This window comes from Capricornis sumatraensis, chromosome 20 (genome assembly GCF_032405125.1).
Source record: "Capricornis sumatraensis isolate serow.1 chromosome 20, serow.2, whole genome shotgun sequence".
Lineage (NCBI taxonomy): Eukaryota > Metazoa > Chordata > Mammalia > Artiodactyla > Bovidae > Capricornis > Capricornis sumatraensis.
The window spans coordinates 58,013,901-58,041,209 of NC_091088.1; the positions used below are offsets into that span (position 1 = coordinate 58,013,901).

The 27,309-nt window shown below is 56.6% G+C and overlaps 1 protein-coding gene across 2 annotated transcripts in view; it reads left to right on the top strand.

Annotated features, from left to right (window-relative positions):
* CLPTM1 (CLPTM1 regulator of GABA type A receptor forward trafficking) overlaps positions 1-27,309 on the top strand; it is a 30,356-nt gene that overhangs the window by 1,886 nt on the left and 1,161 nt on the right. The window contains exons 1-12 of one of the 2 annotated variants that reach the window (XM_068991806.1): positions 524-595; positions 6,917-7,029; positions 13,099-13,222; positions 14,209-14,367; positions 16,721-16,838; positions 21,114-21,199; positions 21,943-22,063; positions 22,669-22,913; positions 23,647-23,740; positions 25,725-25,915; positions 26,190-26,285; positions 26,607-26,742. In XM_068991806.1, the coding sequence (XP_068847907.1) occupies positions 524-595; positions 6,917-7,029; positions 13,099-13,222; positions 14,209-14,367; positions 16,721-16,838; positions 21,114-21,199; positions 21,943-22,063; positions 22,669-22,913; positions 23,647-23,740; positions 25,725-25,915; positions 26,190-26,285; positions 26,607-26,742 (1,555 nt within the window). Of the gene's footprint in view, positions 1-523; positions 596-6,916; positions 7,030-13,098; positions 13,223-14,208; positions 14,368-16,720; positions 16,839-21,113; positions 21,200-21,942; positions 22,064-22,668; positions 22,914-23,646; positions 23,741-25,724; positions 25,916-26,189; positions 26,286-26,606; positions 26,743-27,309 lie in introns of those variants that run through there. The other variant, XM_068991807.1, reaches the window with a different exon arrangement.

Here is a 27,309-nt window from a genome sequence, read left to right on the forward strand (position 1 = left end):
GGGTAGCCTCTGGAGGTTGGTGTTGGACAGGGAGGCCTGGCGTGCTACGGTTCATGGGGTCGCAAATAATCAGACACGACTGAGCGACTGAACTGAACTGAGTCGCTAAGTCGTGTCTGAGTCTTTGCGACCCCATGGACTGTATAGTCCGCCAGGCTTCTCTACCCATGGGATTTCCCAGGCAAGAAAACTGGAGCAGGTTACCATATCCTTATCCAGGGGAATCTTCCCTACCCAGGGATGCGAACCCGCGTCTCCTACTTGGCAGGCGAATTCTTCACCACTGAGCCACCTGGGAAGCCCGAGGGTGTCTACTAGGTGAAAACGGGCAGGACTAGGGTACGGTGGCTCGATTGGCCCTTTCACAGCCGGAAGCGGCTCCCGAGAGGCGTGGCTGAGGCGCTCTTGCGGGATGGATACGGTGGCCGGCGGGTCGGGCAAACGTGAAATCTCGCGCGATCGCGCTGGAGCCGTCCGGGACGGGGCGGTCCTGGCGGCGGGGGCGGGGACCCGGAGCGGGAAGATGGCGGCGGCGCAGGAGGCGGACGGGGCTGGCAGCGCCGTAGTGGCGGCCGGGGGAGGCAGCTCCGGTCAGGTACGGAGGCCGAGAGGGGCCTGAGGGGTTCTTCCCCACCCGGGGGGCCTCCCACGGGGCGTGTCCTGCCTCTTCTCACATAATCCTGTGCTCTGAGGGGTCCTTGCCCAGAGGGACCTTGAATAGCCGGCCCAGGCGGGGCCGGGCAGCCTGGGAGGCCGGACAGTGCGGGGAGCGGGGCCCTGTTGCGCGCCGGGTCCCCTGCATACCCGCGCCGGGCCCCCTGCATACCCGCGCCGGGCGGCCACCAGGCTCGCTGCTCGAGCCGACGAGACGGGCGCGGAGGGGCGCAGACTTGTACCCAGGCTCCCTGGGTTCTCGACTCCGCGGTTGCAGGCTCCCGGACCGTTCCTAGAGTGGGCTGGGGTTCACGGCGTGCTCCAGGGATGGGCAGTGATTGATTATTTTGGAGTTTTCTAACTCTGGGGAAGTCCGGTGATCATCGTGGTGAAAGGCACGCGCTGTGGAGACTGACAGACCCATTTTACAGACGGGAATCCAAGGAACAGACTAAGGCGCTTAGAGAAGGTCACCTAGGTTAGATTTGGGATCTGTTCCCTGTAGAAGTTACCCGCCGTTGCTGAAGCAGGGTGGTCGAGACTGAGATGGGTGTACTTTCAGCGTACATGAGTCCTGTCGGGAAATTAATCCTGGCACTGACTTTTGACCCATTGCCACTCCAGCTGAACAAGCTGTAGAACATACTAGTTCAGGCAGCCACCCTTGAGATGTTTAGGGAGTCGATGGAGTGACAGCAGAGGTTCTGTCGACCCACCCACTGGGATGTCACTGACATGTGGGAGGCAGTACAGGTTGTGAGACGAGAACAGATCTGAAGCTGACTCTGGGTGTGACCTTGGGCAGGTTCCTTTCCCCCCTTCATTTCTCCAGTGGTAAATGGAGGAATTGGGCAGGAGGGCCAGCCCTGTGAGAGCCCTGCTCTCTCTTTTCCTAGCCACGAGAGTGGCTCTAACCATGTCCGTTCATCAGGGGAGTGAGAGAGAAGACAGGAGTATAAAGAAGTATAATCCTGGAGTGACAAGGGTGGAGACAAAAAAATCCATGTCAGGGACTGAGCGAGCCCAGTTCAGTTCAGTTCAGTTCAATTGCTCAGTCGTGTCCGACTCTTTGCGACCCTATGAATTACAGCACACCAGCCCTCCCTGTCCATCACCAACGCCCGGAGTTCACTCAAACTCACGTCTACTCAAGCTCACGTCCATCGAGTTGGTGATGCCATCTAGCCATCTCATCCTCAGTCGTCCCCTTCTCCTCCTGCCCCCAATCCCTCCCAGCATCAGAGTCTTTTCCAATGAGTCAACTCTTCGCATGAGGTGTCCAACAGACTGGAGTTTCAGCTTTAGCATCATTCCTTCCAAAGAACACCCAGGGCTGATCTCCTTTAGGATGGAGGAGGGGCAAATAATACCACCTGGGGAGGACGCTAGGGTGAGGTTTGTATGACAGAGCCAACCTTCCTGGTCTGGATCTTTTCAGCATCTTCAACCAGGGCCTGGCCCCAAGGGTAGTCCTAGGAAGTGTTTGTCCCTGTCTTCAGGAGCCTTCCAGTCTCACTGAAAGAAGGCCTTTTCTTCTCTTGAGGTTCTGTTGATTGTTGCCTGGGGCAGTGTTCTGAGAGACCAGGGCTCAGTGTGCACTGATTGCCCTGAGCTTACAGAAACCTGCCCCCACTCCACCCCCGCAAGATCTCTTGTCCGACTTCTATCCAGAATCTTTCAAGATTTATCCCTCTGCTTTCAGGATTAAGTTCAAATTCTTTGGCAGACCGAGGTGTTGCGTGATCTGCCTTTTTCCCCCTCAGACTTGACTAGGATTTCTCAGCTTATTGACATTTGGGGCTGGACAGTTCTTCATGGTAGGCGCTGTCCTGTGTTTCGTATGATGTTTAGCAGCATCACTGGCCTCTACACTGGATGTCAGTAACACACAACGTCTCTCCCCCATTGTGGCAACCAAAAACATCTCCAAATGTCGCTAAATGTCCCCTGGAGGGAGTGGCAGCGGGGAGGAGGCAAAATTGTCCCTGCCTGAGTCCCTGGACAAGAGGAGCGTCAGCCACTGTGAAGCTCTTACTGTGAAACGAGGCACATGCCTCGCTGTCTCTTCTCCTAGCCTTTGCATGTGTTTCTCCCGTCTTTACCTGACTGATCCTTATCAGTCCTGGATATCTCAGGCATTCTCTCCCCGAGGAGCCTCTCTGACCCTCTCAGACTGGGTCAGGGCTCCCACTGTCCCTGGGCTGCCCGGTGCCCGCCCTGCCTACTCTGGGTTGTCACTCTGTCTCCTCCGATGGACTGGGAGCCCCTGGAGGACAGAACGGGAACTGCCTTGGTCAGCGCTGTGTCCCCAGCACCGCCCAGCTCAGGAGTAAGCACGGAGCAGCAGCTCGGCACCTGTGGGATGAATGGATCCTGAGGCAGAGGCCGGGCTGAGGTGGAATTCCCAGTGTGGATCCAGGCAGTCAAAGAGGATGCCCCGAGTTCCTCCCAGCCCCAGCCGGGTCTCAGGGCTTCCACTGCTTCCTGGGGCCCTTCCTCGGTGTTCTGGGGATGGTGTGAGACTGGGCACATGGGTCTCAGAGCAGGAACTATGTCTTAGTCACTGCTGTGCCCTAGGCCTCTGCTGCCGTCTTCGCCTGGCTCCTGGGCGGACCCTCAGCGATCTGCCCCAGCCAGCCTGCCCCTCCTTCAGCCAGGGCCTCAGACACCAGCTCACAGCTCTAATAATCATCCCTTCAGCTGATGCGGGTTGAGTCCCCGCTGCTTGTTAGTCCCCATGCTGATACTGGGGATCGGCTGGGAACAGAGGCCCTGCGCTCTTGGAGCCCATGTATTGTTGAGGACTGGAGGTGGGGTGGAGTTAGGGACAGGGACAGTGAATAAGAGAAATAAGAGAGTGTATACAAATAAGAACACATATAAGAAAAACAGACAGCAGCTCAGGTGGTGATAAGTGCTGTGGCCAGAACTAAAGTTGGGAGGAACATGGGAAGTGAGGGTTGGGTAAGGGGATTGTAACTTAAATACAGTGGTCTGGAAAGGGCTTTCTGAGGAGGTGACGTGTAAACAAAGACCTACTGGAGATGAGGAAGGGAGTCACACAGACCGTGGGGGAAAGCCCTTCAGGTGGAGAAAACAGCCAGTGCAAAGGCCCTGAGGCAGAAGAGGCCTGGGGTGACGAGGGAACAGTGGGGAGGCTGGCCTGTCTGGAAGTGGTGACTGAGGGGAGGCGGGTGAGAGCAGACCGGCATGGAGGGTCGTGCCAGGCCTCAGAGGGCCACGGTGAGAGCTGTGCCTTTACTGTGAGAGGAGGGGGAGCCGCGAGAGGGCTGCCTTTCTACTAGGGTGTAATTTGTCGCCTGTGGTCAGTGTGGCGTTCAGAAGCTGTCTGCCTTTCTGCAGTTGTGCGGTGCAGACCCCAGTGTGGTCTGAGGATGTTCCCGGCCTCTCAGAACCCTCCCTTGTTCCCTTCTGCATGTTCTCTGCCCCAGCAGTGGTCCTTTTTGTGGCTCAGTAGTATTCCATTGTGCCCATCCAGCACAGGTCACTCATCAAAAGACTCGTTTGTGGGTTGCTTCTGGCTTTATGTATAACACTGCTATGAACGTTTGTATATAAACTGTTGTATGGATGCATGTTGTGAATTCTCTCGGGCAGAGAGCTCAGAGTGGGATTGGTGGCTTGGTTGGGAGCATACTTAGCTTTCAAGTATCTGCCGGATTTTTAAAGCAGCACCTCTGTGTCTCCCACCAGCAGCGTACGGCTCTTCCAGTCTCTCCACGTCCTCACCAGTGCTTGTGCTTGCCCCTCTTTTGATTACAGCCGTCCCGGTGACTTGGTTTCCCTTTGCATTGCCCTGGGAGGGTTTCCAGGCCAGCTTGTCCACCACCGTGGGTAGGATAACAGACCTGGGAGGCGGCCGGGTGCTGAGGTGCTAGGTGTGTGACTCTGCAGCCTGTGGCTCCTCTGTCCATGGGATTTTCAGGAAAGAATGCTAGAATGGGTTGCCATTTGCTGCTCCAGGGGATCGTCCCAACCCAGGGATTGAACCCACGTCTCTTGTGTATCCTGTGCTGGCAAGGGGGCTCTTTACCACTGGCATCACCTGGGAAGCCAGCCAGACGTGGGTTCAAATCCTGGCCTGACTTCAAGCTTCCTTTTCTTGACCTGGAATCAGCTCAGACCTGCTGGAAACCCTTGCCCCCTTTCCCCAACCCCTACCCTGTGTCGCCAGGAGCAAGGCTAGCCCTGAACTCTGCATGAAGGTTCCTGTGCCTGTTTGACCTCTCCTGCCCCTTGGCCAAGCCTTTGCCCACACCTTTTCTCTCCCTCAGATGCCCTTCACCCAAACGGCAAAGACAGCTCCTCGGGAGGCCTCCTCGACTACCCGGCCACCCCTTTGTCATCACCCCTCTGCTTGTTTCCTCCGGAACACATCCCCGTTTACCATTGTTAATTATCCTGTTTACTTTTCTGCCTCCGTGCTTCCCTCTAGACCCTGAGCTCCAGGAGGGCAGGGCCCAGAGCTGTGTGGCCAGCACCGACCCCACCACCCAGCACCGGGCCTGGTGTTTGGGAGGTAACTTGTTTTGACACGCGAAAGAAATCTTTTCTGCCCTAAATGTATGGTATTATCACAGCCTGGCCCCTGGGTCAGAGAGGTGAAGTGTCAGTGAGGGGAAACGACACGCCCAAGATCTCACAGCTGGGAACTGTGGGACCAGACTGCAGCCTGGGTCTCCTGGACTCCAGAGCCTCCACTTTTGACCCCAGTGCTGGGTGCCGCCCCCACTTCAGGAGGTGAAAGGAGAGCACTGTCACTGGTGAAGGGGACCGGAAATGACAAGTGATGCATTTAACAAACACTGGCCTTGGCTCGTGGCAGCCTCATCTGGCTGGCGGGGCCTCTGTCTTCCGCTCTTGGGGGCATTTGCAGCTGACGGAAGGCAGAGGGGCAGCTTTGGGGCAGGAGGGAGAGAACTAGGGGGGTCCAGGAACAGGTAGACGTGAGTGGCTTGGGTGTTCAGGGCGGGCCCTTGAGGCAGCATTTGTTGATTTTCCAGGTGTTTATTGAGCTCCTGCTCTCTGCCAACGCTGGGCGGGGCAGTGCTCCCACCTAAAAGCGATCATGAGAGTCCTGGTCGTCTTCTTAAAAGCCGGGGGGTGAGGGGACAGCCGTCGGGAGGGAATAGGGCAGGACAGGGGAGCTAGCAGGTGCAAAGACAGGGGCGGGAAGAATTTCCCTATCTCAGGCCCTTCCACTCTGACGTCATGACACTCTCTGCATCTGAGTTTCCCTGTCTGTCTTTATTTCTTCCTTAAAGAATTTAGTTTTGGCGGAGCCGGGTCTTGGCTGCTGCGCGCGGGCTTTCTCCAGCCGTGATGAGCAGGGGCTTCTCTTCGGTTGCGGTGTGAGGGCATCTCACTGTAGTGGCTTTTTTTGTTGTGGAGCTCGGGCTCTAGGGCACTCAGGGTTTAGTTGCTCCTGGGCATATGGCATCTTCCAGGATCAGGGATCGAACCGGTGCCCCTTGCATTGCAAGGCAGATTCTTAACCACTGGACCACCAGGGAAGCCCCTGAGCTGCTGTTTCTAAGTGAAGACTCTGTTTTTGGGCAGCCCTGCCTGGCCTGCCCACCCCTCTGTCATCCTGCCGTCATCCTTCCTGAGTGACCCAGACACGTGGTAGCTTAGGCTCCCTGAGCCTTGTTTGCCCGCCTGCCAGGTGGAGATGTTCCTGGTTCTGGCCTCACAGGCGGTCTGAGCCATGTACAGGTCATGCACATCTGCCTGCCTCACGCTCCGGCTGTGGTTGCGTTTCTCTGTGTCTGTTTCACTTGCTGGATCTGGAGCCCTTGGAGGGAGGGGTCCCCCACAGGGCTGGCCACAGAGGAGGCATCGTGACTTGTTTGCATAGGAAGGACCTTTCCAATCAACCCCAGCCTCGCACAACCTGACGCCTCCTACATGACCCCTTCTGCACGGTCCCCGGTGGCACCTCGAATCCTGGGAGCATCCTGGCCGCCGGAGCACTGGCCTGTCCTCCGAGTCAGACTGTCTCTCTCACCTTCACACGTCCACCTGCGGCTTCCCTCATTGCCTCCCCTGCGCCGGCCAGCTGGTTATAATTTAGGGCTCAGCTCTGGCGTCTACTCCTCCAGGACTGCTCCCTGACTCTCAGGCCGGGCCAGGGACCCCCTCTGCGCTCCGCCTTGCTGGGCCTCAGCACGCGGTGGCGCCTGCGACAGCCTCGGTGCATCAGGATGCGTCTCCATCCTCACTCTGGCCTCTCTCCCCTCAGGTGACCAGCAATGGCAGCGTCGGGAGGGACCCGCCAGCAGAGACCCAGCCCCAGAACCCACCGCCCCAGCCAGCACCCAACGCCTGGCAGGTCATCAAGGGCGTGCTGTTCAGGTGAGTGGATGCGGCTTTGGTGGTGTTCACCAACAAAAGCTCAAATAGGAAAGCATAAAGAGGGCGTCCTCTGGCAGTGCCGTGGTTAGGACTCTGCACTTCTGCTGCCGGGGGTGGGAGTTCAATCCCTGGTCAGGGAACTAAGCGCCCGCAAGCCTCATGGTATGACCAAACAAACAAAAGTTAAAGAAAAAAGAGAGAGGAAAGAATCACTGAGAATGGCCATCATCACTGTATTGTGGAGACCCTTTCTATTTTTGCATAATTCTGGAGGCTGGAAGTCTTGAGATTGAGGTGTCAGGCTGTGTCGTCCCCTCTGAGGCCTCCTCGGCGCGTGGCTGGCCGTCTTCCTGTGCCTTCACCAGGCCTTTCCTCTGCCTGCGAGTCTGTGTCCTAATCTGCTCTTCGTATGTGGGCAGCAGTCTTGTGGGATTGGGGCCCACCCTGAGTAATGACCTCACTCAGCCTTAATCACCTCTTCAAAGGCCCCATCTGCCCGTACTGGCACTGAGATACTGAGGGTTAGGACTGCCAACACGTGAACATGGGGTGGGGTGGGGTGGGGACACAATTCAGCCACAACATTTGCATTACATAAAATCTAGCATTTTAACTTTTTATATTTTGGCCGCACTGCACGGCACGTGGGATTTTAGTTCCCTGACCAGGGATGGAACCCATGCCCCCTGCATTGGAAGTCCAGAGTGGTAACCTCTGGACCACCAGGGAGATCCCATTTAATTATCCTTAAGTATACCATTCAGTGGCATTTGGTATATTGATACTGTCATGCAACCATCAGACCATCTATCTGCAGAACTTTGTCAGCTTCCCCAAACTGAAACTCTGTGGGTTTCCCAGGTGGCTCAGTGGTAAAGAATCTGCCTGCCAGTGCCGGAGACGCAAGAGACATGGGTTTGTGGCTCAGACAGTAAAAGCATCTAGTTGCAATGCAGGAGACCCAGATTTGATCCCTGGGTTGGGAAGATCCCCGGGAGAAGGAAATGGCAACCTACTGCAGTACTCTTGCCTGGAAAATTCCATGGATGGAGGAACCTTGTGGGCTACAGTCCATGGGATCGCAAAGAGTCGGACACAACTGAGCGATTTCACTTTCACTTTCTTTTCTAGTATTCTTGCCTGGAAAATTTCTTCCCATGGAGGAGCCTAGCGGGCTACAGTCCATGGGGTCACAAAGAGTCGGACAGGACTGGGCACACAGAGTCTGCAGCTGTGTACCCATGAAACACTGACTCCTGTCTCTCCCACACCCGCTTCAGCCCCGGCCACCACCATTCTACAGCACCTTCTGTCTCTCTGAAGCTGACTGCTCTGGGTGCCTCCTGTAAGTGGAGCCATACGGGCTGTCCTTTCGAACCTGGCTGGTGGTCATCCTTTTGCCTGTGGATTCGTATGATCATCCCAGGTGCCAGGAGGACAGGACCTGCCTTCTGGAAGCCCAGCCTCTGACCAAGCCCTGGGGAGCCTCCGGGAGGGTGTGGGAGGTGGGGGGAGGAATCTCCCGGGTGGGTTTCTTCATCCGTGGAGCCCCTCCCTTCTCTTCCCCGTTCACTCCCTCCTGTCCCCTTGCCCCCATGTCCAATAGCAACTCTATGGACCATAGCCCGCCAGGCTCCTCTGTCCATGGGATTCTCCAGGCAAGAATACTGGAGTGCGTTGCCATTTCTTTCTCCAGGGAATCTTCCCAACCCAGGGATCGAACCCACGTCTCTTACATTTCCTGCATTGGCAGGTGGGTTCTTTACCACTAGTGCCAACTGGGAAGCTCAGTAAGGAGTTAGAATCTTCTTATCTTATATATCAGTTTCTTCTTTTCATGCTTCAGGCTCCTAGGAATAAAGATTATTTTTGTCTTTCGTTTCATTTTTACATAAGAGGTAGCCTATTTTACACAGTTCTGCACCTTGATTTTTCTCATTAACAATGTATCTCAGAAACCTCTCCACATCAGTACGTAAGAGAGCTTCCTTCAGATAGGCGTTCTTCATACGACACAGTGTTGGGTCATTTCCTTCCCTAGAACCAGGCAGCACCAAGAAGCGGTCCCCATGGCTGCCCGGGGACCTTCTCCATCCAGAGTTCTTAGATGGGCTTCAGGCTTTGTGCTCAGGGGCCTGTGAACTCTCAGAAGCATGGAGCAGACTGTGAGAGTGGCCTTTTGGGGGAGTAGAGGGTAGAGTCCATGGTTTTCACCGCCTCCTGCAACGATACCACTGGTTACCTGGAGTAGGGGTGGGATGGGAGGGCGGTTTCATATGCTTTTTTATATACTTACCATATGCTTTTTTATATACTTAATATTTTCTGTGAATGTATTGATAGACTGCCTGCTTGAGGTGGGTGGGAAGTCTCTTTTATTTGCTCACTCCAGTCAGTTGAAAAGCAGTAGGTGAGGCCAGCCCTGGTATCTTCGGGCTGGGCCTCCTCGTCTGGGAGGTGGGGATGGTGGGCTGCATCCGAGAGGGCCCGCAATGAGCAGATGGTGCACACTGGAGGGAACTGGGGATCTGGAATCCTGCAGAAAGTTTGGTCTGGCCTGCCACGTCTTAGACACGGGCACAGAAGCCCAGAGTCGATGGGTCCACTGCAGGCCACACGCTAAGTCAGGGCAGAGCTGCCTGTGGATGTCCTTGCTCCCACACTCTCTCTTGGCATATTTACTAAAATCAGAGCTTCTCTTGGAAGTGTAGGGGGTCCCTGGAGATCACCAATGTCAGACCTTCCCCAGCCCTGTGCATCGGGGACCTCCTGGGGTGGCAGCAGATGGATCAGCTGAGCCGTGGCCCCCGAGACCCCAGGGCTGTGTGCCTTGTACAGGCAGAGGCAAGTCCCTGCGCCTGATCCTGCCCTTCAGTGTGGTTTGGGGCTCAGCAGGGAGGTACCCACGCACACTATAATTCCCTTGTAGTGTTTTTCCAGTTCAGAGTTTGTTGTATGCCTTTTTTCCTATGATGAAAGTAGCGGTGATAGCTGACACGTCTAAAGCATTTACTGTAGGTACCAGGCTCCATTCTAGATGATGCGTATATCGTGTGTGTGCACGTACGTATCAGTGCATCTAATGCTTATAAACAACCCTACGTGGTAGGTAGTATTGTTGTCCTCATTTTAACTGTTGAGGAAATGGAGGCCTGGAGAGGTTGAGTCCTGCCTGAGGTCGCACGGTCAGGAAGTAGCAGAGCTGGACTTTGGATGCAGATATTGCAGCTTAGAGGCTGAGCACTTAACCTTTCTGCCACACAGCTGAACACAGCCTCTTGCACGGTTGAACCACGTGGGGATTGGGTGCCTGTGCTCTGTATCCTCGTGTAGCTTATAGTTGGCCTTCTGTGTGGTGACTCCTCTGTATTTGTGGTCCCACATCCACAGGCTCAACCATCCATGGATTGGGTAGTACTGTAGTATTTACTACTGAAAAGGATTTGTGTGTTCAAACCTTGGTTGTTCAAGAGGCAACTGAATGGCTTTTCACACCTGTGATCAGTAAGTCCTTGTCTCATTTAGTAATTACAGAGCTGCATGTATATGAGAGACCTGAATTAACACAATAGAACTTTCCCTCTGTCTCATGTACTATTCTGGACTTAGGCAGACCAGGGTTATGCAGTGTTCTGCATCCCAGATTCCTTCCTGCTCTTTGTTCATTCCTGGATTTTGCCTTTTATCCTCATGGCCTAAAACCGCTGCTGAGGATGTGGCCATCATGTCCACATTCCAGGAGGGAAGAAGAAATACAGGAGGGATGCTCTGTCTCTTGAAGATACTTGTATAACATACTGTTTTTACATTTTACTGGCCAGGACTTCACCATGTGTCTACACCTAGCTGAAATGCTAGACTTGAAGTCTTTATTCCAAGTAGCCAAGAGGTCCAGTTAAAATTTAGGCGTTTTCTTTCTGATGGAGAAGGGGAAGATGAATATTGGGAGAAAACTAGCAGTTTGCTATAGTCTTATTGTGGGGCTTTTAGTTTGTTCATTAAAAAATATTCAGAAAGCAAAGCATAAAGAAGAAAGTACAAATCACCCACTGGTAGCCAGCATCCATCACTGCTGTGTTGGTGGCGATCCTTGCGCTGTGTGGGCTTTTGTCTCGTTGCAGCGAGCCGGGGCTGCTCCTCATTGCAGCGCGCAGGCTTTTCCTGCGGCGGCGTCTCTTGCTGCAGAGCGTGGGCCCTGGGGCTTGCTGGCTCCAGTAGTTGCGGCTCCCAGGCTTTAGAGCGCAGGTTCAGTAGTTGTGGCATACAGAGTTAGTTGTTCCTTGGCATGTGGGATCTTCCCAGAGCAGGGATGGAACTCAGGCCTCCTGCATTGGCAGGCGGAGTCTTCACCACTGAGCCATCAGGGAAGCCTCTGTGCGAATGTTTTTAAAGACAGTATTGTGTTTTGAGGCATTTTGTCCTGTTTTTGCTTACCCCCAGATCTTTCCTGTTCCCTCAAAGCAGGGGGTCCATTTTAAAGTTGATTTGTACTTTATACCTGTCTTTGCTTTTATGATGGCATAAAGGTGCATTACAGATTGTTGGGATTTTTCTTTTCTTTTTATTGCAGCAAAAAATGTATATAACACAAAATTTACCATTTTAACTGTTTTTAGGGGTACAGTTCTGTGGCGTTAAGTACATTCGCATTACTGTGCAGCCATTATTGCCAAACTTCTCCAAAACTTTTTCATCTTCCCCATCTGAAACTGTCCCCGTTAGACACCAACTTGCATTTCTCTTTCCTCCAGTTCAGATTTTCTCTGGGGTTTTTAAGTATATTACACAATATGGAAGGGTAACTATATATTTTCCTTCCCCTTGCCTTTCTCCTTTAAAAGTGTATCCTGGAAATACCTCTGCTTCATTTTCAACTCAAAGGTTGTATATTATGTTTATTCAATTTTGTAAATTGAGAAACTGACTCTAATGTATTTGCTTTAACTAAGAAGAAAAGAAATATGTCTACACAACTATACTTTAATAAAAATGAATAAAGGGAATATGTATTTACATGTATTATGTATAAAAATATATGTAAGAATGTATGAAGAATATAAAGAATATATTGCTGTATTAAGACTTGTAATTATATATATAAAACTGCTGCCACTGCTAAGTCGCTTCAGTCGTGTCCGACTCTGTGCGACCCCATAGATGGCAGCCCACCAGGCTCCCCCGTCCCTGAGATTCTCCAGGCAAGAACACTGGAGTGGGTTGCCATTTCCTTCTCCAGTGCATGAAAGTGAAAAGTGAAAGTGAAGTCTCTCAGTTGTGTCCGACCCTCATTGACCCCATGGACTGCAGCCTACCCGGCTCTTCCGTCCATGGGATTTTCCAGGCAGGAGTACTGGAGTGGGGTGCCATTGCCTTCTCCGATTAAAAAAAAATATATATATATATATATAACTAGTGTTGGTATTTTCTTACTATATATGTATTTTTTTTTGGCCATGCAACGAGGCTTGTAGGATCTTAGATCTGCAACCAGGAATTGAACCCACACCCTCAGCAGTGAAAGCGCAGAGTCCTAACCACTGGACTGCCGGGGAATTTCCTACATAACTCCTCCAACTAGTTTCCAGCAGGAGAGTTGGTCTGCATAACCTAGCCCAACGTTACTAAAAATAGGGACTCACGATTCCTTGCTATCTGCTCGTCCGGTTTTCAGCTGACTTGAAGTTTTGAGATGTTGCTCTCCCTAATGTCTGTGCCTCCAAAATGGTGGGATTCCAGATTCCAGGGTTCTCAGCTTTGGGATTCCAGGGGACTGGGACATGAGGTTTTCTAGTTCTGAGGTTTTGAGGTTTCTGAGCCCTTGTGGCCACCAGACTCCCGGTGGGAGTCAGCACCAGGTCCCCCCCACTGGCGGACACAAGCATCTGGGGTCTGTCCCAAGGCATGGCCTTTGGGGGCATCTGGTCTTCTCAGCAGCCCTGCAACTGCCTTCTCAGGGACCCCCCCCACCCCTAATCAGACCCAGTCAGGCCCCAGCAGGTGCTGAGTCAGGTTAGGGGTAGCCACACTGGGAAGAAAAGGACTCACCACCTGCCCTGCTTGCCTCCTCAGGATCTTCATCATCTGGGCCATCAGCAGCTGGTTCCGCAGAGGGCCGGCCCCTCAGGACCAGGCAGGCCCTGGAGGAGCCCCGCGCGTCGCCAGCCGCAACCTGTTCCCCAAAGACACTTTAATGGTAACCGCTGGCTGGGAAGCCAGACCCGGGAGGTTGGGGGGAGGGGAGTGACACGGGCAGTCAGCACCGACGCCATCCCTCGTCACAGGCAGGTCTGTGCACGGGTCTGGGGTCAAAAGACTCTAGGTTCATCTTCAGCCTATGAAACCTGAGTCACTCAAGTGACATTACAAGAAACAAGGAAGTTCTTTCAGGTTTGGGCTGGTGTTCCCTCTGGGGAAGAGGGACATCATGCAGGAGCAGCAGGTGTTCTGACCTCAACAGTCTTGGCTTCTCCCACGTTTGTGGTTCTCCAGAGCTCTGGGATGCCAGATTTCTCGGAATTCTGGCCAGCAGGCTTACCACTGTCCAGCTGGTCCTTATCAGGAGACTTCCAGGTTCTGGAGAGAGAAGGCCACGGGGACATGAGAAGGGAGGGGGTTCCGATGCTGCGTCTGCAGCGTCCCTGGCTTCTCAGTAGCCGGCCGACACTGCTGCACACCGTGACTGGGCTTTATCCATGGGAATTCTGATGAAGAAGCCCGTGAGAGGCTGAGAGGGAACATAATGCAAGGAGGTTCGGATCCTTTCTAACCCCAAATTCTAATCGGCAGACTGGCCATTGTTAAGACTCAAGGTAGATCCCTTGGTTGGGAAGATTCCCCTGGAAAAGCAACGGCAACCCACTCCAGTATTCTTGCCTAGGAAATCCCATGGACAGAGGGGCCTGGCGGGCTACAGTCCATGGGGTCGCACAGAGTTGGACCTGACTTGAGCGTGCACACCTTCCTTCTTAGACGCCATAGGCTCAGACCAGGACAGACATGGTGGGGTATGAGGAAAGAGATTTATTCTACCAGTGGCCACGCTTTTCCCCACTACCCCTCCCCACCCCAAATTGTTCATATTACTGTAATGACAGCTCCTTATCTACTCTTTAATCTGTCAACCTTCAGAGGCTCCTATGAGCAGCCCTGGCTCACTCCCCCCGCTTCCCCTCCTGACAGAACCTGCACGTGTACATCTCTGAGCACGAGCACTTTACAGACTTCAATGCCACGTCGGCGCTCTTCTGGGAGCAGCAAGACCTTGTGTACGGCGACTGGACTAGTGGCGAGAACTCAGACGGCTGCTACGAGCACTTTGCTGAGCTCGACATTCCACAGGTGGGCACAGCTTCTGGTTTCCGGCTCCACGGCTGCTGGGCCAGCACTCAGGGCGCTTCCTTGAACCAGCTCCTAGGCCGGCAGTCGGGATTGAGGGTTCCCAGCCCGGCTCTGCCTTCAGTCCACACGCTGTTGAGCACAGGCAACTCCCTGAGGTCTCTGGGCCTCGTCCCCCAGACCTCTCCAGGCAGATGGAGTTGGAATTGGCCTCCCACCTGCTCTCAGGGTTGTGATCTGTGTTTTAAACCAGTGAAAGATCAGTAATCACCCTGGAGGTGTCCAGTCAGGCACCCTGGTTTGAAAAATACAGTTAGTATTGATTAAGTGCTCACTGCATACTGGGCACCAGACTAGGCTGACTGAGGGGAACCGCCCAGGGCAGTGGGAACTTTTCTTTCCATTTGACTAATGAGGAAGATTAGGTACAGAGAGGCCACACCCAGGGTCACACAACCAGTGAGTTTTGAACTCAGGCTGTCTGACTGTGAACTTTGACAGCCCCAGGTTCTGATCCCACCTCCTCCAGGAAGCTCTCCCTGACATCAGGCTCAGGCAGAGCCCTCTCTGGGCTCCCCCACCAAGCCTTGCCAACTCTGGAGGGGGGTGGTCGCTACCTGAATATGGATCTCTTTCCCCGTGGGACTGAGAACCCTGTGACGGTAAGGCCAGGGCCATCTTGGGTACCGCTGTGTCCCCTGCTCTGCCCGGCAGTGGGCTGGGTGCAGAGTCTGTGACTGTTGAAGCATCCGTGAACTTGATGGCTCTGAATGTTGCCGTCTCTCTGGGGCTGCCCTCACTCATGCCTCCCCATCAGGTCTTTTCTTCAGCCTCCTAGGGAGGAGGGGTGCCGCGTCTGGCTCTGGCTTGGTCTGTCTGGCAGCTGGAGGTGGTGGGGCGGATGCAGGCCTTCTGAGGCAGGCAGGACAGCCCAGGCCGTGGGAGGGGCGACTCCCGCGGAGACTTCACATCCAGCCCCTAGACCCCTCCCCAAGATCCCAGGAGGGCTGCGGGGCAGGAAGCCAGGCAGTGAGGGCTGCTCCCAAGGACTTGGAGCTCACCTTCCTTCCCAGCTTTGTGACGGGAGGGTGTCCAAGTTGTCCCTGATGTTGATTTAGGGAGGTGACCGAGCAGCGATATGGAGAAGCCAGTGCCACTGGAAGAAGAATTTACTACTTACATTTCCTGGGAGGAGGGGGCCCACCACACCATGCAGGGCCACATGCGAAAGTGCCAGGTTTGGGCAGGAGCACTTCCAAGGGGCAAGGGGAGGCCTCCGCCGAAACCTCCCTCCATTGAGGTTTCCTGGGGAAAGGCAGGCCAGGTGGGGAAACAGCTTAGGACTGGCCAGCTTGGTCAGTGTGTAGGCTCCAGGCTGGAGGGGTGGTCTCTAGTTGTCTGGTGCCTGCCCTGGGTGCTTCAGTGCAGCCTGGGGTATGAGAGTCAAAGAAAGGGCTTGTTGTGGGTGTGCACTTGGGCGTCTTGGTTTGCGTTTTAAAGGTGTCTTTGAAAGCAGGTGAGTTGTTTCTTATTTCTAGGAATCAGCTAGCCCTGGGAGGAGCAGTCTCTCCTCTGCCAGATGTGAAAACAGCATAAAATATAAAACATAAAAATAAAAAGAAATAAAAAACATGGTTAGCACAGAGGTGGACTTAAAAGACGGAAGTTGAGGACACAGTGCGGCCAAGTGACTCCCAGCTCCCCATGAAGGTCAGACAGAGAGGCTCCGGCCAGGCTTTGGCCTCCCTGCTTCGGTTTCTCATCTATGCTGGGGGAAGGGGGGGCAGGGAGGGCGCATGAGAAGAGCGGCGAAGGACCCAGGAGGACACAGACGGTGAGAGGCAGGGCCCTGGGGGAGCCCACAGACTGGGTTCGGACAGATCCACTTACTCACTGCCTGTAGCCTCTCCACGTGGACCTCAGTCACCACATCTGGAAAATGGGATAATAACATGCCCCACTGCCTGAGGTTTACGTGCATTGTGTGGATGTGAACTCATGGGATCGGGCAGTTGCCATTCAAAGTGTGCAGAGCAGGGTCTGACCTCCATTGTTGTACCATTTAATGACTTCGGGCCGCTGGTGTTTATTGAGCTCGTCCTCTGGGCTCAGCGACCCCGGGTACTCCTTATGGGCCTCCTGTGCCCTCCGTGCTGACCATCTGTGTCCTGCACGTGGACCCTGAGGCTCAGCGAGCCACACAGCTATTGTGCACTGGAGCCCGGTTTTGTATTGGAGTCTAACTCCAGTGTCCGGCCTCAACCCCTCAGCTACACTGCCCGCCCCGAGCACTCAGGACGTGGGGGTGGGGGTGGGGGCGTCACTGTCTCCTTGTCCCCATGCACCCACCTTGCAGAGTGTCCAGCAGAATGGCTCCATCTACATCCACGTCTACTTCACCAAGAGTGGCTTCCACCCAGACCCTCGGCAGAAGGCGCTGTACCGCCGGCTCGCCACAGTCCACATGTCTCGGAGTAAGTTCCTCCCCGCCCTGAGGTCCGGCTGGTGTGGCCGGACTCAAACCCCACGTACCCTGCTTGTCTCTGGACACCCATGGACAGGCAGGAGAAGAATCTGCTTAGAGCAGGTGGAGAAAGGGCCTTTGGAGGAAGAGGAGTTGGTGTCACAGAAGGGGAGGGTGGGCCGGCTGTGCAGAGTGCAGACCTCTGGGCCTGGCAGACCAGAGGGTCCAGAGTAGTCTGTGGGCAGATGCTAGCTGGACTGAGCGAGCAGAGGGAAAGCAGAAGGCCTTTGGCTGTCAGTTCCATCCAGCGTGATCTCCGGTCATCCATGTCAGCTGCTCCTGGAATGAGTGCTGCACAGTGGGCGTCTGGGGCCTCTCTTGGGGCCGGGTGAGGCTTCTGAGCTGCAGGTTTGGGTGCATTCTACGTGGCTGTATTCCAAGCCTCTGTCCCCCCACACCCCCCAACACACGCCTCTGCGCGGGGCCGCTCTTGATGAGGCAGGCTGGCGGGGCCACGTCAGCAGACTGGCTGCATTCTCAGCCTGCTGGCCGCCGCCTAGCACCAGGCACACCCCTGAGAAGCTTGATCTGGTGAGCAAACCCTGGGACTGCCAGTGACCCCAAGAAGCCCCAGGTCAGAACTGTGGCCATTTACACAGCCTTGTACTGAAACTGAGCTTCTCTCTGCCCACGGCCTCTTCTTAAAATTTTTTTTTGTTTTAAATCTTGTTACAAGTACATGGTTTAAAACTCAAGTAAATTCAACCAGACAGCAGAACTCACCCGTCTCCTGCCCACCCCCTCTCAGGCTCCCCCGGTTTCCACTCCCCACTGGCAGCTGCTCTAGCTGTGTCTGCTCCTTAATCTCCAAGGCTCCCAGTAACAAGGCGATGCTGCAATCTTTGGGTTTTTCTGTTCTAGACATTGTCTCTTGACTTCCTACTCTGGAAGAGGAAATCTCAGCTCAGGAACGTAATTTGATTAGATTCAAATTCAACATTCAGATGATCTTGAGTTTGTGGCTCTTCCTCCCATCTAAACCACATAGTGTGTGTGTTTATTTTTCCCTTCCTAGTCTAACTTCTTTTCCGTGAGGTTAATAATTATTGGCATTTTTTCATCTGCTCTTTGTCTTTTGTCCTTGAGTCCACTGTCTCCTAATGGTCAGTCACGGGACTCTCGACACACTTGGGTTTCAGCAGATCGAGAGAACAAGACCCCCTACCTCCCACCCACCAAAGCCCCATCCCCTTCGTGTAACTGCTGTGCGCCCCTCGCTGTGATTCTGTTGTGCCTGCGGACTTGGTTAAGATCCCTCCAGCTGTTTCGTGTAGGGCAGCGACAGATGCACTTTAATTTGCATGGTTAGGTCTTTCCCTGCTTCTTTGGGTATAAAAATAACCCAAAGGATGAGAATACTTTTGTGATCTACACTGGATGAAACAAAAAACTGTGACTCTGTCAGTTCTCAGAGCTGAGTCAAAAAAGTCCTGGGGTGTGCCGAGCACTGCTCTAAGCAAGTTTGCCTGTGGACCATGCTCTGCAGGGTGTTCCACCCGGCTGGCTGGCGGGCTTCAGTGGCGCGCATCCTCGAAGATGTGGGCTGAGGGGGTGTGGTCTGCAGCCCCCGGCCCCCCCCCCCACCAAAAATGTGTCCCTGCAAATCTGGTCACACGTGCCTGATGCTGAGAGGCTCCCTCAAACGTGACCCAGGCGGGCAGCTGCTCGCCTGTCCAGTTACCCCCGTCAGCCCTGCTCAGTGCCAGCATCCTTTGTGGTTTCATCTTTGGTGAATGTGATCTGTGTCACTGTGTGGCCAGGTCATGTTCACGGTCAGTGTGACAGATATTGGCGTGCTCTGCAAAATAGAATCTGCAGCCTGTGAACCTGAGAAACTGCCGGGGTCACCCAGGCTTGCCTCACAGCTGGGCCCTCTTAGAGCAGGGGCTCGGAGGGACGCCAGCCCACTCCAGGGCATAGAATGAGAGTGTGGGATCAGAAAAGCCCCCTCCCCAAAGGACCAGCGATTAGGACTCTAGCAGAGTGCTGTCCCGTAGAGATACAGCACCAGCCACAGAGATCATTTTAAGTTATCTAGAGCCCATGTTAAAAAAAAAAAGGTGAAAAAATGATTGTTAGTAATAATTTTACTGAGGTCAGTGTGTTGTCATTTCAGCATGTAATCAGTATAAGAAATTAACAGGATGTTTTATTCTTCTTTTTCGTGCGCTCCGTTTCAAAGTCCAGTGTGTGTTATGCACTCATAGCACATCTCCGTTTCAGCGAGCCACATTGTTGGTGCTTGACGTGTAGTTCTAGAAGCTTTAACTCCTAAAAACGGGAGCTCCTTTCACCCTTTGGAAGCCAGTTCCATCTCAAATCATAATCCCATCTAATGCCACCAAGTTGCAGAATGTTCACCACCCCGGTGGAGAAGCCTCTCTCCTCTGGGGCCGGCCCCTCCCTCCCCCAGACAGCCTCCTTCCCCCAGGTGTGGGGCATGTCCAGTGACGGTGACATGACCAGTGGAGCACGCCCCCAGATTCATTCCCCAAGATGTCCACCCTTGGGCGTTTCCTGCCTTCCCCCAACAAGTGGGGCCTAGGTCTCAAATGCCTTCCCCGTTAGTAATAATAGAAGTGCTGGGATGATATTCATGGGGACGATAGGAGCAGCTCTTCCTGGGCTGAGACCCTCAGTCAATTGCCAGGAGAGTTCTTGAGCATGAGCTCGTCCATGGCTTCCAGAAGCCCCCAGGTGGGAGCGAGTGGGAGGGACCTGGGCCCTGTGGCGTGTGTCAGTGTGACTGTGCCGGGATGTCTGCTTGGCTGTGCTCTGTAGAACAGAGAGCCGCCTCCCAGTGGTCCTGCCCAGGAAAGGCAAGGCTTTTATCTCCATTGTCAAGAGCGGGGACTGAGGCCCAAGGAGGTGACATAGCTTACCAATGGCCCCCAGCTCGTGGGAGACAGAGCCAGGGTGTGACCCGAGGGCCCCCAGTCTTGGCTAGCTCCCTCTCCCAATTCCTCATCTCTCCCTAGCCCCTGAGGGCAGGATGAAGTCTCAGATGGGCCGTATGAGGCCCCAACATAAAGAGGAGCTGAACAGTTACCCAGCCGGGGAGGAGGCGGGGCGACAGAGTGTAAACAAGCACCAGCCCCGTCTGTCTGGCGTGTTTTGGCAGGGTTGGGGGCAGGGTGGCAGGGAGCCTGTGGCTGACCTGGCCTCCGCAGGAGGAAGTGAGGTCCATTCCTGCCCAGGGACTCAGCCCCACAGTACTTTCCACATTGGCGGCGCTCGGCCTTCTCCAGCACTGTCGCGGCCCACCTGTTTACATTTGTCAATCCCGCTGCTTGTCACTATGGGCGCAGCCTAGAGTGGAGAATACACTAGAGTCCAGGATGGGCTGAACCCCACCTGCAGTTCGTAGACTGGTTGAGGGGACAGACAGCAGACAAGTAAACCAGTGCACAGGTGACCAGTGGGTGGTGATGGGCTGTTGTGAAGGAAGCAGAAATGGCAAGGAGCAGGTCTGGGCAGTCTCCTTCAGTGGAGGGGGCAGAGGGCCATGTAACCAAGGGCTGGAAGGGGGAGAAGGAGCCAACAGGAAGATTCCCACCCTGAAGGGTCCCTGCCAGGGAGACACAGCAGGTCGTCCGAAGGCCCAGGGTCAGCACATCTGAGGAGAAGGAAGTCGGGTGGGCGAGGGAGGGAGGTGGCATGGGCTGAGAGTCAAGGGGGCTGTGGTGAGCCTCTCAGGGGCCTTGCCCAGGGCAGTGGGAGCCCTCTAGGGTTCTGAGGCAGAAGGATGATGCGATTACAGGCTTGGTCACAAAGAATCTGGCTTTCCTGGGCAGAGGGGATCTTAGGGGGCAAGAGTGGCCACGAGGAGGCCAGTACTGAGGTGACTCTGGTCACCAAGGAGGGGGTGCTGTGGCTGGCCTGGAGGGGGACCCAGGGAGGGAGGCAGTAGTCAGGTGTTTGGCATGTGCTGGAAGGCACGTCCACCCAGGGTGGGCTGATGGAACGGATGCAGCAAGTTGTGGAGAGGGAAGACAGGACAATTTGGTGGATGCTACTGTGGCCATAAAGATGGGGACCCCGAGGCTAGGTGAGATGTGGAAGGCAGTGCAGGCTCTCTGGTTGCTGCTGTTGTCGGTTGGTGGGTGGAAGAGTGGGAACCGGGAGCCAGGTGAGCAGCCGTCGGTGGGCGGAGGTCTGGGGCCTGGGTCCCCTGAGTGCCAGCCCTTCTCAACGTCCACCCCTTTCCCGGCCTCCCTCCCTGCAGTGATCAACAAATACAAGCGCCGGCGGTTTCAGAAAACCAAGAACCTGTTGACGGGAGAGACAGAAGCTGACCCAGAAATGATCAAGGTAAACACGAGCAGAGCCATCAGGTCCTGGGGGCGCCGTCCGGACCCGGGTTTCCAGCTCAGCAGGCAGCCCAGGGGAGTCGTTTCCTGCACCACCCCCTGAGCCACTGGGGGAGCCTTCATGTCTGAGCCTCAGTTTCCCTCGCTGGAAGCAGAGTCAGGATGCAGTTAGCTCTCAGGGAGCAGGGCTCCAGGCAAGGTCCCAGCCGACCTCTGGCAGTTGGGGGGCGGGCCCTCTGCGCACTGTACACAGACCCACCCAGAAGCCTCTCACCAGCCCGTTGGGTGGGTCCCGGCACAGGCAGACTTGCCTGAGGTGTCAGAGCCAGGAGATGGCAGGGCTGCGATTCACACCCAAGTTGCCGGGCCCAGAGCCCAGGGTCGGCCCGGCACAGAGGAGGCAGTGGCTGATACTGTGGCTCTGGAAAGAACACTCTCCATCAGCCCAGGATGTGAACCGGCCCCAAGAGTCTCCCTCTCCACAAGGTGGTTCCAGGCAGGAGGGTGGCCCCTGAGCACGGAGGCTGCACGCCACAGCCTGGCACGCCGTCCCATCCAGGTGGGCAGACCTGCGTGTTGTCCTCCAGTGGGTGGCTGGGGCCAGCCAGGGCAGTGGAGTCTAGAGGCCGGCCCTTGGCCAGTGGTCCCTGCGGTGGTTGCTCTTTTGCTGTCCCGATGGTCGTGGGAGCCCTCCGGAGGGAGTGAGCAGCCGCCTCTGAGGCCCCCCACCCCGTCTCCCCTCAGAGGGCCGAGGACTACGGACCCGTGGAGGTGATCTCCCACTGGCACCCCAACATCACCATCAACATCGTGGACGATCACACGCCGTGGGTGAAGGGCAGCGTGCCTCCTCCCCTGGACCAGTGTGAGTCCCGCCCTGCTCAGGCTCCCGACAGGCCATTTCCTCATCTCCTGGCCCCACGCCCCGACCCCTGTAGTCCATGTCGTCTCCAACTAGGTGTCTCCCCTCCCAAGCTTCCCGCCCCACCCTCTAGACACTCCCCTTTCTCTCCCTCCCGCACCCCTGATGACCCCAGCGCTGACCACCGTGTGCCCAAACCGGTCTCATCTGGCCCACGAGCTTTCTCCAGAAGGTGTACACTGCTGCCAACCTTGGAGATGGGGGCAGCATCACTCAGGAAGCCAGATTTCTGACTCTTTCACAAAATCCTGACACGCGGTGGCCCTTGGGGCAACCGGAGTCTGGAGCTGAGCTGCACCTGTCCCTCCAGCCTGGGCCTGCCCAGCCTGCCCTTAGCCTGCTCCCCCAAGGACATGCAGTCTTTCAACTCCTTGGCACAGCCCAGAAATGTCCCCTATGCGCCAGTCTCTGTCGGGGGACCCCATTGGGTCCCCGCAGACTTCTGAATTTGACCCCTTTGTCCTCGGAGGCTGGAATCGCCCCACCCCCATGGGTGCCTGTGGCCTCCGGCCCAGGCCGAGCAGTACCCCTGCCCCGTGTGTCTGCAGATGTGAAGTTCGATGCCGTGAGTGGTGACTACTACCCCATCATCTACTTCAACGACTACTGGAACCTGCAGAAGGACTACTACCCCATCAACGAGAGCCTGGCCAGCCTGCCGCTTCGCGTCTCCTTCTGCCCGCTGTCGCTCTGGCGCTGGCAGCTCTACGCCGCCCAGAGCGCCAAGTCACCATGGAACTTCCTGGGTGACGAGCTGTATGAGCAGTCAGATGAGGAGCAGGACTCGGTGAAGGTGCAGCAGGGGTGGGGCCTTCCCGGGCTGCAGGAGGGGAAGGGGAAGTGGACTGCGCTGCTGGCCTGGGGGCTGCTGGCCGGTGCTCTCCTGCCCACAGTTTCACAACCTCTCAGGGCCCCTCCCCGTGGGGGGCAGGAAGCAGGCACTCGGCCTCCGGCCCTGGCTGGCGCTGGGGGTCCTGCCTCTGAGGCGCCCGTGGCCGTCTTTGCCGTGGCTTTTCTGTTGGCCGGGCTGGCCCTCTGGGTCTAGACCTGTCCCTTCTGCCCCACGGCCTGCCGCCCGGCCTCTGGGCTCTGACTCGAGGTCTCTGCTCGCTCGCCCTGTGTCCTTGAGCAGCATCCTTCTCTGCCCGCCTCTGGCATGTTGGGTCTTGGCCGCACTTGCCTGGGGCCGTCTCTGGTGTTGGGTTTCTGTCCCTCACTCCGACTCTCTTAGTTATTACTCTGCCTGCCCCCGTAGCTGTCCCCCCGTCTCTCTTCTCTCCCCATTTCCCCCCGCCCCATGCATCCCTCGCCCACCCGCTCTGTGCCCATCTGCCCATTTCTGACCTGCTGTCCTCCTGGCCACCACGCCCCCTCCCCGGAAGCCCCAGGGTCAGGTCTGTGGGGTTATCATCAGGCTCTTCCGGAGCTGGAGGAAGGCGAGACGGGCCGGCTAACGGGGAGCCGCTGCGGTCAGCCCTGGCCGGGGCCCCGGGGTGCTCAGGGCCATCTCCCCATCCCCGCCCCAGGTCGCCCTCCTGGAGACCAACCCCTACCTGCTGGCGCTCACCATCATCGTGTCCATCGTCCACAGTGTCTTTGAGTTCCTGGCCTTCAAGAATGGTAGGGGTGGGCCGCAGGGCCTTGTGAGAGGCCATGGGGGACTGGGGGCACGGGGGTGCGTGTGGGAGGGTAGGGTGCACTCCCTCCCTCTTCCTCTTGGGCCCTCTCCCTGCATGCGGCCTGCCAGCCCCGCTCTCCAGAGGCCTAGGGAGCAGCCACCAACTCCCAGCCCAGAAACTCCCGGCCGCCGGGCGTGGCACAGGGGGAGGGGCAGGCCCGCTGTTCTGGCAAAGGTCTGGTCGGCACCGCCAGGAAGCAGGGCCGGGGAACTCCAAGGCCGGGAGCAGGGAAGCCCCACAACTGCTCCCACCGCCCTGCCCGGCAAGCTGCCCGTCGGGGGAGACCCCTCGGAGGGAGCGGACAGGGCCCACCTGAGTGGGAAAGTGGCAGCCGTGTCCCCAGAGAACCCCAAGGTGCCAGGGGCCAACAGGGGCGATGGCCACCTGCCAGGCATTGTGGGGGCACCCTCACCAGTGAGATGGAAGCCCCGCAGCCAGGGCCCGGGAGGCAGCATCCCCTCCCACATTGACGGATCAGAGAGGTTGGTTCCTTGCCCACGGTCATATAGCTCCCAAGCAGCCCAGCCAGGACTTGGATCCGGGGAGCCTGCTCCAGCTCCCGCTTCATACTCCTGGCCCTGCCAGCTACTGCTTCCTTTCCTGGAGAACCCTGGTCTGAAGGAGGCCTGGCCCTTTGCAGCTTCTGAAAGTGGCAGTAGTAATGAGTACTGTTAATATTATCATCCTTATTATTAAGAGGGTATGGCCACGATTGAGTTACTTTCTGGAGAATTGTAACATCAAAACCCAACAGTAAATGGTGCTGACCCCAGTAGGGAGGAGTCTGTTAGCCAAGGTGGGTGCTGCTCCGGGCACCAACTTGCAGACGCTCCTGCTGGCTGCAAGCCGGGTCCCTCAGGGTCCCTCTTTGCCTAAGCAGAAATGAAGGCACAGGGGAGGGAGTCACTTGCCCAAGGTCACAGAGAAAGGGTGTGGGCCCTGGGAAGGCTGGCTTTATACCCTGTGCTTGCTGCCCCTCTGGTCTAAAGCGGAACTCGGATCCACTCATCCCTGCCAGAACCCCTGTGTGTCTTTGGACACATTCTTCCTAGTTAGGATTGGGTGGGGGAGGTCCTGTGAGAGTCTGATGGTCTGACAAGAGACGCGTGAGTCTGTTGGATGTGCTGGGGCTCGGGAGTCAGAATCAGAGCTGGCTTGGGCAGCCAGCACCCAGGCCATGCCTGTGTGACCACAGGCCTGGCTTCGCCCTCAGAAGAGCTGCATCGTTCTGAGTCAGCCTCCTCTGGTGGCAGGGGCTAGGTGCACAGCCCAGCAGGGTCCCACAGTGCCATGATCCTCGGGTCCACGGGGAGACCAGGGCCAGCAGGAGGACTGAGCTGGGGCCCCCGGAGGGTGGCAGGGGTCCGGGGGGGACACAGGAAGGAGCTTCTGTTGGAGAGCAGAGCCCGTGGTCCTTGTGCGGACCCCAAGCGTGGGTGCCAGCCGGTTCCTTCAAGGGTTTGGGGCCGTGGGCGGAAATAGTGCCCGTGCTGGATTTTCCCACCCAGCGGAGGCGCCACAGCGCCAGGGTGGACAGCTCAGGTCTGGTGTCACACAGACCCGCCTTCTGTGTAGATTCTGCCAGGCCAGGCTGTGTGGCCTTGGGATGCTGCGGCCCTGAGCACTGAGCGCGTGAGGAGCCCCGGAGCATGGCCGCTGTCTCACCATCATTGACCATCTAGGGACTGACCCTGGTTGGGGTTGAGGGTGTCCAACCTGAGGACTGCAGAGATCCTGCCTGTATGGGGCTTCGGCAGCACCCACGGAGCTAACTCTCAGGGGAAACGGGAGTCGTGTGCCCCCTTCCCCTTTGGCAGACCCAATGCCGTCCCGGGAGTCTGAGGAGGTCAAGGCTTGAGGGAGCTGCAGGAGGGCCCAGGCAGCTCCTCACCTCCCGGCTGCCCCCTGCCCCTTCCTGTGCACAGATATCCAGTTCTGGAACAGCCGGCAGTCCTTGGAGGGCCTGTCTGTGCGCTCCGTCTTCTTCGGCGTCTTCCAGTCCTTCGTTGTCCTGCTCTACATCCTGGACAACGAGACCAACTTTGTGGTCCAGGTCAGCGTCTTCATCGGGGTTCTCATCGACCTCTGGAAGATCACCAAGGTCATGGATGTCCGGGTAAGGCCGGGCTGCCACACCGCGGCGGGAGCCCCGGGAGGTTGGGAGCGGGGTCGCTCGGCCCAGCCAGACCCTGGAGCTGGCCCCAGGGGATTCCCAGTGCCTGCCGCACTCCCAAGACCAAGGGGATTTTCGCACCAGGGGATTTTTCGGGTCACACATGGGGCAGGGGAACTGGGAGCAGTGGGGAAGGTCAGGGGCTGGAGCTGGCTGGGGGTGGGGGAGGGCGGGAGCCGGTGCGGCAGCTGGCCGCAGCCTCCCTGCTTGTCTGCAGCTGGACCGGGAGCACAAGGTGGCAGGGCTCTTGCCCCGCCCGACCTTCAAGGACAAGTCCACATACGTCGAGTCCTCAACCAAAGTGTATGACGACGTGAGTGTCCCCCTTCCCAGTGGGCCCCAGGGGCCTCTCCAGGCACCCGCTCGCTCCTGGGGGCCCCGGCTCTGGGCGGTGGTTGGGGGCTGGGATGTCTGCCTATCGGCTGACAGCCCCTTGCTTTAGGGCTTGTGTCGTTCCCTCCAGTGTCCTCTGTCTGCCACATCGACTTCCTGGCTGAGTCCAGAGTCCCCAGGGCCACCTGGAAATTCCCCCGGCCTGGCCTGCCAAACCAGGTGTGGGCGGGTGGGGGCGAGGAGCCAGGGTGCCAGGTGGGGCCCAAGAAGCCACATCCCAGCCCCACCCTGTGCCCCGCAGATGGCGTTCCGGTACCTGTCCTGGATCCTCTTCCCGCTGCTGGGCTGCTACGCCGTCTACAGCCTCCTGTACCTGGAGCACAAGGGCTGGTACTCCTGGGTGCTCAGCATGCTCTACGGCTTCCTGCTGACCTTCGGTGAGCAGGCCCCGGGTGCACAGCCCCCATGGTGTCCGGGCAGGTATCTAGGCACGGCTCTCAACCCCGTGCTGGGGCCTCGACAGTGAGCGAATCGGCCTGGCCCTGCCCTCTGCACACTTGAGGTCCAGTGTGGGGAGACTGACCCATTCCCAGACAGGGATACTTTGGGGTGGTCAGGGATGGCACATGGGCAGCCTCAAAGTGCTGCCCAGTCTGATTCCGGGGTCAGAGAGGGCTTCCAGGAAGCCCTGGACAGTGCGTTTCAGTCCTCATCCCCAGGGGAACCGACAGAGTGAACAGGCAGACAGTGAGCAGGTGATGAGTGGTATGAAGGAGTGAGAAGGAGGGGGCATTGAAGCTGGTGGGGGGCCTCTCTGAGGAGGTAACATGTAAACTAAGGCCTGAAAGATGCCTGGGAGGGAACCGTGCGAAGATCTGGTGACAGCAGGCGGAGTGAGTGCAAAGGCCCTGAGGTAGGACGTGCTGGGCTGTTGGAAGCAGCAAGGAGGCTGGGGTAGCTGGAGCAGAGTGAGGAAGGGACAGAGGCCAGAAAGGCAGTCGGGG